This window comes from Artibeus jamaicensis, unplaced genomic scaffold (genome assembly GCF_021234435.1).
Source record: "Artibeus jamaicensis isolate MK-2021 breed Jamaican fruit bat unplaced genomic scaffold, CSHL_Jam_final contig_2170, whole genome shotgun sequence".
NCBI classification, from domain to species: domain Eukaryota; kingdom Metazoa; phylum Chordata; class Mammalia; order Chiroptera; family Phyllostomidae; genus Artibeus; species Artibeus jamaicensis.
In genome coordinates, this window is record NW_026521445.1 from 262377 (window position 1) to 273044 (window position 10668).

General features: G+C 40.7%; 1 protein-coding gene across 2 annotated transcripts in view; it reads left to right on the top strand.

Annotated features, from left to right (window-relative positions):
• Positions 1-3014, top strand: part of RNF2 (ring finger protein 2) — a 38955-nt gene extending 35941 nt beyond the window's left edge. For both annotated transcript variants that reach the window (XM_037145691.2, XM_037145693.2), the window contains exon 7: positions 4-3014. In XM_037145691.2, coding sequence (XP_037001586.1) covers positions 4-105 — 102 coding nt within the window. In that variant the 3' untranslated portion in view covers positions 106-3014. The remainder of the gene's footprint in view (positions 1-3) is intronic.
• Positions 3015-10668: the final 7654 nt, after the last annotated feature.

Below are 10668 nucleotides of genomic sequence, written 5' to 3' on the forward strand. Positions count from 1 at the left end.
TAGGTCTTAAATGGCTCTTTTTCTTTGGAATTGGTCAGTGAGAAATACTGGAAAGTGAACAAACCCATGGAACTTTATTACGCACCCACAAAGGAGCACAAATGAGCTTTTACTGAAACCAGTTCAGAGAATGAACTTTTTTATAGCCTATTTCTTTATTATCAAAGATGTATCACCATTACTTTTATGGACAGAATCTTGGATGTGTTGTTCAGTTTTCTTCCTGAGCCAGATTCGTTTACACTTTTAGAATCTTTTCCCCTTAATTTAAGATTTCCTTTTTGGAAGGGACTGCAGTTATTCAGAACTTTTTCTTTAAAAAAAAAATATCTAAGTTCTGTGTCTTCACAAAGTGTGGTTCCGTTTGGAGCACCCTTTGACCCAGGAATTTTTTGGAGCTCTGTATTCTTAAGATTCAGTTAGCCATCTTTTCCTCTCCCTCAGCGTTCAGGCCTTACAGAATGTGAAATTGTATTTTGACTTTTTTTCCTGGAGTCTTGTATATTTATAGTTTTCTATATAAGCTGTAGTATCTTCATGAAGACCAAGACTCAATTTAAAAGTCCATTCTCATAGGATTATTGTTTTCATGGTATTTTCTTCCATAATATCACATTCTTTTTTAAAAAAAGGTTCTTTATGAAGGTAGTGACCAGTGTGATGCAGTGTTATTTTTTCCCATCCCCCACCCTCTGATTTTGGAATTTCTGATCCTGGGAAAGAGAATCAAACAACATCTCAAGTTCAATAAGGACTTGGTTCATTTATAGATTTTACTGAAAATATATTATATTGGTCTTATGTAGTCTTCAAGTATATATTTAAAAATGTCTTTCTTTGTATAAGCTCTCCTGTCACTTCAATTCCTGTATTATGTATGTTCGATGATTTTTTTCTATTAAAATACCAGAGATATGGAGATATTTTGCACTTTAGCTTTGATGAAAGTACAAGATATGTTCAGAGCTTCCGCAGTTCTTTTATGTTGGTAGCTGTGCGAGTTAAAGATAACATGGCACATGGAGCTAACAGTGGGGGGATATTTGCTTCTGCTTGGAAAGTGTTTTGTATTTGGGGTTGCCATATATCAGTTTATATATTTGGTGCTTTGCTAATTACACTCTAGAGAAGCCTGAGACCTGCCTTGATATGTAGTAGGAGATAATTCTGTAGAAGAATGTCAGCCAGTAGGGTAAAAGTTACTCTGTTCTTATTCATTTAGTTTTATGTTGAGGGACAGTTGGGTGTTCAGCGTTGGGACCCAGAAGGCTTTGTGCTGGTAGGTGAGAAACACGATGGACTTGTGTGTTATTTTTCATCTCTGTTCTAATTTCAGGTGTGTTTGCAAGTTTATATTGTCACAGTACTTACAAAGACATGTGCGAATTGAGAAATTAACCCCAAGGGGTCTTCCCAGGGGGACCAGCCCTCCAGAAGGGCTGAAACAGAAGCCTGTCCAGCCGTTGGCGCCGTCCGTCATGTTTGGCAGATGGGTCTCCTTGCTGTTCTACATGGTCGGCCCGATGTGAAAACTTCAAAGGCTTACTCAGTTCAGTTTTTTACTGTTTTATTGAAAATACTTAAAATCTGTTTTTACAGTTGTTTTTGGTAATCTGTGCCATGAGATTTGAAAACCACCAAAAAACAATGGAATTTTGTATTCAATTCCTTTTTTCTGGTGTAATGTTACATTGTACAGACTATTACTGCATGTCCACTCAGTATAACTCTGGTTTTGCGATACAACTATTTAGATTTTATTGGTGACATTAGATTAGTTGTTGCATTAAATAACTGAATTCCCATTGTGATTATTAACTGAAATTTTGTCTTTAAGCAGAAAGTTACTTGTGAATATAAGTTCTGTGCTTTGAGACTGTGTGTGTCTAATCTGTCGTGATGGGAGGCTGTGAACTCCGTGTCACTGTGGATTCAGTGTGTGGTCCTTGGCAGAATGTAGCGGCAGGCACTTGATAGATATCGTAGATATTTGGTAGCACATTGAGTGCAGTGTTGTGTGTGTGTGTGCGCGCGCGCTCATGTGTGTGTGTTTTTGGGGTGGGCACTGCTCATCGTAACTCCCAACCAAGACTTGTACAGAGTGTGATTCCCTAAACACATTCTGTAACTGCCATCTCAGCTGAGGAACAAAAAGGTCACCGGATGTGGTTAGGGCCATTTAAACATTTACAAGAGTAAAACTTATATAACCAAATGCACCATTGTAATCATTGTAAGTGTTCAGAGGCATTAAGTACGTTCACGGTATAGTGTGACCATCGCCACTTTCTGAACGTTTTTGTCATCCCAGACAAACCCTGCACTTGTTAACTCCCCGCATCCTCCCCCAGCTCCAGCCCCTGGTCATCTTTGTTCTGCTTTCTCTCTCTGAATTTGACTATTTTAGTCACCTTATTATATAAGGGGAATCATACAATATTTGTTCTTCGTGTGTGTCTTCATATATTTTCAGGTGTCATTCACATTGTAACATGTATCAGAATTTCATTCCTTGTTATGGCTGAATAATATTCCATTGCATTTTGCCTATCTATTGATGGCCTCTTTTGTTGCTGTGACTAATGTTGCTGTGAACATTTTGTGTATGTATCTGTTCAGGTCTCTGCTACATTCTTTTGGGTATACACCTAGGAGTGGAGGTGCTGGATTGCGTCCTTCTGTATTTAATTGAAGGAACCCCAAACTGTTTTCCAGAGTGGCCACACCATGTTACATTTCTGCCAGCAAAGTACAAAGATTCCAGTCTCTCTACATCCTCACCCACACTTGTTTTTGTTTTTGAAAACTGTCCTACTAGGTGTAAAGTGTCATGTTATTGTGGTGTGATTCGACTTTCCCTAATGGCTTGTGATGCTCCGTATCTTTTCCTATGTTTATTGGCCATTCGTATGTCTTCTGGGGAGAAATACCTAGTCAAATCTTTGCCTATTTTTGTCATCGTCGTCAGGAGTTCTTTCTATATTTTGAATATCAGTACATTATCAGATACATTATTTGCAAATAGTTTCTTTTTTTTGTGTCCTTTCTCTTGATAGTGTCCTTTGGTGGACAAAAATCTTACATTTTTGAAGAATGTGTTAAATTCTTGAAGTCCCGTTTATCTGTTTTTGTTGTTGCCTGTGCTTTTGGGGCCATATCCGAGAAGGCATTGCCAAATTGCATGTCATGAAGGTTTTCTAAGAGTTTTATAGTTTTAGCTCTTAAGAGTTAGGTTTTGGATCCATTTTGAATTTTGTATATGGTGAAAGGTAAGGATTCAACTTTGCATTTGGGTATCCAGTTTTCTCACCAAAATTTGTTGAAAAAAACTGCCCTTCATTCAGTTCTCTTGGCAGCCTTATTGAGAAGCTAATTGACTATGTACGTAAGGGTTTATTTCTGGGCTCTGGATTCCATTGGTCTGTGTGGCTCTCCTTTTGCCAGTACCATGCGGTTTTTATTTCTGTAGCTCTGCAATAGTTTTATGTATTTTAAATCCTCTGAACCCTGTGCGGAAGACAGTATTTAGTATTTCCCTTGAAGAACTGAGAAAACAGGCTCAGGATTCTTCCTTGGATAACAAAATATGAAATAATTGAAATGCCAGTTGAGAAAAGGAGCCTTTTAAAAAATCCCCATGACATTTCCACTTAGAAATATTTGCTTTTTTAAATCTTAAAAACACAAGGAAAAGGTATTAATTAGTATGCAGTTATTGTAACTGTAAAAATGGCTTCCTTGAAATGTTAATGTGATTAAGGAAATTAACTATGGCAACCTGCTCTCCCATAAAAACAATGAGAACTGTAAAAGTTGTCAAAATAAACTTTTTAGAACTCTAAAAAATCAACGAAAAGCTTCTAACAATTTAAAAAGCATTTATGCAGTAAAAACGAACAGGTTTTGTAGCATTTTAAATTTCCCAGTTCCAGGGTAGACTTGAAAATGAATAGCCTTCTAACAATGCCAGCTGTGAAAAGCAGCTTTTTAGTCGCCTGGGAGGGGGCTTCAAGTTCCCCCAAAAGCCTCCCCCAGGGCATTGTGATGGTTTGACCTGTTGGGTGCTTCGAGGAAGAGTTGTATTCTCAGAGCTTGTCCTCATGTGACCTGACATCGACCCCCACTGTCTGCAAACAGCTCCACCTCCAGCGCAGCCTGCTTGTCAGAAACGGCTGCAGTTTAATACAGCAGTCGCTTTTAAGTAGAGATGCCATCTGGGGCTAAAGCGAGGCTGACCGAAACACAAAAGGGAAAAGCCGAGGGGTGACACATCTGTAAGGGGGTTTGGAAAAGCTCCAAGACGTTCCTGGGGATCTATCGATAAGCGGAAGGCCACGGGCATGTGCAAGGCCGTGTGCATGCCCAAGATGCACACGAAGGCACCACAGCGAAGCCGCGGCCGAACTTGAGGCTCTGCCAGCAGGGAGTGGATGCGAAGGCAGAGTTCTGGGCTTCACGTTGGAGTGTTGAAGGCAGATCCCAAAATGTTAATGCTGGAGAGTTGTTTCAGGCCTTTAGGGAGTTTTCTGTCCAACCATCACCTGGCCTTTAAGCTAAGAAAACAGAATTAAGTGGCCGTTCACAGCCAAGAAATTAGTAAGACTTCATAGGACTACTGTTTTACTCATTCTGTAAGACTTCACAGAATGAGTCCAGGAAGGTCACTAAGCAAAGAGCAAACGACAGGTCCCAAGGATACGAAGGGACTCTTTTATCCTGAGTTGCCACATTATATTAAGTGTTTAGTTTTCAACAAAAATTTACCAGACATGCAAAGAAACAGGAAAGTGTGAGGAAGCCTAGATGTTTCCTTAATTAAACAAAAACTTTAAATCAGCTTTTAAAAACACATTCGAAGAACTAAAATCATGTTTTAAACTAATTTGACAACAATTACCAAATAGGAAATAACAAGAGAAAGAAGTTATAATAATAAGTAGAAATACTGGTTTGGAAAAGTACAATAAATAAAATCCAGTAGAGGGGCAAATAGCTGATTTGAACTGGTAGAAGTATTGAACAAACTTGAACACAGTAAAAATAATTTATTATTTTAAATTACTAGCTCAGTTGAAAGTGTCCTACCAGAAAAATAGGAATGAAGGGCAAAACCCTACAGAGACCTGTGGGACACCGTCAAGTGTATTAACACGCATAATAGGAACCCCTGAAGGGTAGGAGGTAAAGGGGCACAAAGTGCACTTGAAGTGATTGCCCCAAATTCCAGAATTTGGTGAAAAACAATCTACACCCAAGAAACTGGACAGAGGCAAAATAACAAACTCTTGGAAAGAGCAAAAGAAAGGGACTCATGGAATGAGTACAAGGATCTTTGATGAGATGAACAACTTGCTTCAGGAGAAGTCACGGAGGCCAGGAGGCGGTGAAGGACCTTCAGAGTGCTGCAAGGGAAAGTCGGTGAACCGAAAATTCTGTGCGGAGCAAATTATTTCTCAAAAATGAAAGACACTGAGGTTTCTACTTACCAATGAATTTGTCACTAGCATACCTGACCTACAAGAAATACTAGAGGGAGTCCTTCAGGCAGTAATGAAAGGACATTAGATAGTAATGCAAATGGCTATGAAGAAATAAGTAGCCCTAGTCAAGTTAAGAGGTATAAAAAATGGTACAACTACTGGTATTAGCTTGGGCTGCTGTAATACCGTAGATTAGGTGGCTTGAACAAGAGACGCTTATTTTTTTATAGTTCTGGGGGTGTGAAGTTCAAGGTCAAAGTTGGAGCAGATTTGGTTCTTGGTGAGGGCTCTCTTCCTGGCAGAGAGGAAGAAAGATCTGGTTTCTCTTTTTGCAAGGATAGATACCATCTTGGGGCCCCATCCTCACAACCACATCTCAAACTACCTCCATAAGCACAACCTTCAAATATCACCACATTAGGGGTCAAGACTCCAACATACTGGATTTGCTGGAGATACAAGTATTCAGTCTGTAGTATTACTTTTGTTTGTAAGTCTTTTAATTCAAAAGGAAACTGCATGAAGTAATAAACTGTTGAGTGGCTTATATATAAAGATACAACTTGTATGGCAATAGAAGATACAACTTGTATGGCAATGAAAGGGTGGCAAGGAACTCATTGGAGCAAACGTTTTTCAGTCTTCAAATTAGGTTGGTAGTAATCTGATATAAATTATTGTAAATGTCATCCCTAGCACAACCACTAAACGTGTAACTCAAAAAAACCCACTTAAACAAGGAAATTAAAATGGTATATGAAAAAAATAACATTTAACACAAAGAGGTATAATGGAATAGAGAAACAAGGCATAGGAGAAAACAGTAAACCAGCAGATACAAATCCAGTTACCATTCATTACACGAGATGTTAATGTATTAAGCATTCATAAAAGGCAGATATTGGCAGAATGATTCAGCTGTATATTCATAAGAAACTTGCTTTAGTTTCAAAGAAACAGACCAAAAGTAAGTGGATGGGGGAAAAAATACGAACAATAAGCAAGTGAGAACCACGACAACATCACACAAATATTGTACTTGAAGATGGTGTAACCTTGGCCAAGGGTCAGTTTCTTAACTACGTTAGCATCTCGTTCTCTAAGGTGGAGGAGTTGATGTCTGTGTAGTCTTCCATCTCTAAAACGAATACTTTGACTTTATAGGAGTAGGTACACTTAACATAGTAGATTCTTAACAAATGCATTGAGATTTTCAAGTTGTAACTGATTTCTGAGAGATCTAGGGTTTTCATCTATTCAGAGGGTTGTAGCTTGCAATGATTTTGCCATCTATCAAAAACTAAAACTGAATTCTGGGAAAATCTTGGCCATGGGAATGAAGCCGGAAAAGTTAGTGCTTTCTGCATATGCGTAGATCATTGAATACAAAGTGTACTGGTGAAGAGGGCCCAGTTATGGAAAATGGACAGTAGGCTAGGGATTAACTGTATTTTTGTGATACTTGTTTCAGAAGTTGCTGTGGCGCTGCCTGTGGCCTGTTGATAATTAAATATGTGTGTGTGTGTGTGTGTCTGTCTGTCTGTCTGTCTTTCTGTGAGCACCGGAGTCTGCCTGGGATTGGATCCTGTGTCTTTCACTTGCCTTTTTAGAACAGCATTGAATAAATTAGTTTATGTCATTTAGCTTTGCTATAGCTTAGATTATACGATATAACCTATATAAAGATAACACTAGAGCTAAATCCTGTAAATATAAGCTTTTCACTTTCTAGGAAATGATTCTACTTGGCAAGTTTTATTTTCTGGTCTGTGTGATCTCAAATTCTCTTAAGTCCACCTCAGCTGCAGAAATGAGGTGGAAGTAGTTTGCAGTTGGGGAATAATGTTCACAATTTACTCACATTTTAAAGTTAGTAGTGGTATCACCCCCGTGCCCTGCCCCCCAAACTGGAAGGATTCTTGGGCTGGGGGTGGCATTGGTCCTTGCAGAGTGGGGAAAGGGTGGCAGCAGAAAAAGGGACCCGATGTCCGCGGGTGGTAAGACCAATGTAGACGTCGGCAAGTGTAGAGGTCTGCTTTCTTTTTGTAGATGCTTAGCCTTTGTAACCTCTTCCTGGTCTTTGTGAATTCCCTTCCCGGATGAGGGAGAGTTACCACTCACCGTATGGAGACTAAACCTGTGAGATGTGCACTTGCCCAGCCTCCCTGTAGCTTTAAGGTTGGGGTAGCTGTGGGGGAAAGTGTGATCCTGTAAATTGGCTGAGTTTGCTATCTTTCTGGGTTTCTTAGACGCTGCTCAGGAGCATGGCATTTGTAAGAGTTTTGGGGAGATCTGTCTCAGCACCCTCAACCCCCGACTCGCCCAGCCTCACTCACAATGGAGGAAACTCCTTAGGTGGTCGCTGCCTTGGTGCAGGACCCCTCAGCCCACTTGCTTTATCCCTACCATCCTTCCTTGTCTTGGGGACATAAAGTCAGATCGCAGCATGTTCTGGGGACAGAGTGCCTCCTGCAAGAATGCCGTTTTTGATCCCGTATGATCTGTGGATTAGACCTTGAAGGAACATGATTTTAAATTGGGTCCGATTGTCGATGTGGGTGGCCTCCTACCAGAGTGGGTCTCGAATTGGACCTGTGAGCTGGAACAGCTGGGCGTGCTGCTGGTCACCTGGCTGGCGTTTCGACTCAGCAGTGCCTCCTCGAAGTTGGACATGAGTTGCTAAAAAAGCCTTGAACACGCATGAAGAAAGGAAACCAAAGACCCAGGAGGGGGTGTTGGAGAGGACGCATTACGCGTGGTCTGCACATCCACCCCTCGGAAGAGCCTGATGGACCGTGGTTTACCGAGTCGTTGGAAAGCACGGGAGGAGTAGCGCTCCGGAAAGCTTCGTGCTGTGGTCTGGCGGGACCTCTGGGCCCTGGCTGGCCCATCACGCGACCGTCCTGGGATCACGGCGGGCCTGTGTGATCTATGGAACTGGCAGGTACAGGGCTGTCTAGAGCCACTGGCTCCCAAAGGGTCACGATCCCTTGTCCACCTCCAGGCCTGATTCCGTTCATTTCTCGGAGCCCTTTGAGAGGGGCCCCGCCCTCGCACCCCACGTCTGTGTTCTCCCTGCCCCTCTCGGCCCTCCGCGGGGTAACCTGGGCTGTTCACCCGAGCAGCTATTTCCCACCGAGGAGAGGAATTCCTCGACTTGGCAATCTCTGAACTGGTGGTGTCTGATTTCTGCAAACCCGGGCGGCAGGTGATAAAGGCAATTTTAACTCGGCCCACCTCAATGGTCCCCAAACCTTCCGCGGTTACTCCTCACATTCCTGAATGTGGTTGGAGTGTGAACAGGAGCCACCAGCGCGGTCAACGCACTGCTTCCTGACTGTAGTGGGAACTGGTGTCTTGCGCTTCCTGAATTTTGGCGGAGGGACATGACTGATTTCATGTTGCAAAGTACAGTTATGCCAACAAGGTGCAACGTAGAATTAGATGGAATTTTATTAAGAGATTTCACTCATTTTTAGAGCGGGGAAAGGAGGTAGAAAAAAATAATCAGTGTTTGAGAGAAATATGATCAGTTGCCTTCACACGCCCCCTGCTGGGGACCTTGCCCACAACCCAGGCATGTGCCCTGACTGGGGATCGAACTAGAGAACTTTTTGACCTTTTTCGTTTGCAGACCGGCATACCAGTGAGGGCGAATTAGGTGGCATTTTAAAAGTATTTCCTCATCAGGTTTATACAGTACTTTAATAGTTCCAAACTATTTCCTACCAAGCTTTCTTCAGAAAATCTTCCTGTACGTATGTAGTTCAGATAAACATTTTAAATAAGTAATTTACATGTTTTATGTCAAATTAGGTTCCTGGCATAAAACTAAACACCACTGATCAAGGTATGTCATGCCAATAAGCATTAGCAAAATTTGAGACTGATATTCAACATATATTGGGATGGTCCGGGTACTGATTTGCCTTTGGATTTATAGTAATTTTAACTATACAAACAAAAAAAGTATCTAACTTGCTTTTGTGCTCATTTGTGAGTTTAATTTTAATTGGCAAGACTCATAGTTTATTATGGTCATAACAGAAATGAACTTTACGCTTCACATACTCTTTTTAAGTGAAGGCTTCCATTAAGTGAAGGAAAAAAAACCTCCTAGGACTGTATTATAATGACACAAAGAGGTTTTTTTATTTCTTCTAAATAATCCATGTGATAGCAGTGACCCCCCCCCCCCACCCCGGACTTCTGTGTACGCCCCTGGGTGCTTTTTTCAGATGGAATGTATGCAAAACCTTCATTATGACCCCCTTCAGCCCCCAAGCTTAAGTTCTTCTGAAGTTACTTCCTCTAACAAATACTTAAAGGTAAATATAGATGAAACCCTTGAAATCTAAGCTTTATGCTAAATCCTTTCATTGAAACATATTCAGATGAAACAAGAACTGTACTTATTGATGAAAACATGACTTTTTCAACTAATTTTCATAGTTACGTTAGCCCGGGTTATTTATACAGAGAATTAACATACACTCCCCCCTCCCCAAAAAGAACCTCTCACTAAATGAAAAAACAAAAACCACCCCCAAAACAAAAAATGTTCCAAGTTTATAAGGTGGCAACTTTTACGTCTAAGGTAGCATAACTGAGCAGGTGAATATTGTATGTGTGTTAACTGAGGCCTTGAGATCACCCAACTTGTTCAGTGTATTAAAATCATCTCTCCTCGAGAAGTTCAGTGCTTATGCACAGTTATTCTAATTAAAAACATGGTGTCAATTTACTTTGACAGGATTTTACTCTGAAGATTAGTCATGCAGACCTAAACATTAGAAAAATGTCTATCTCGGGTAAGTACTAAATTTCTGGAAAGTTAGAAATTAAAAGGTCGGTGTGGGGAGAAGTATGGTTTCTTAAAATCAGGAATGTATTTTAACTTTGTGAGTGTGAAACATATTAGTGACCTGGAAGGACATTGTTCTTCCTGTTCAGCATTAATTTCAGCTGAGATGCCATTACGAATGGTTCCCATGACATATGTGAAATTCCAAACACGTCGCATGTGAAAATTTTCTTAGTCATAAAACAGGGTGATCTCCGTCATAACCTTGGCTTCATAGGAAATGTTTTCATTACGATTTTTAAGTTTTCTCTAACATAAGAAAAAGTTGGAAAGCGTAGCTCCCAAACCAGTTAAGTAGAAACTGCTCATTTTCTGAATGAAAAC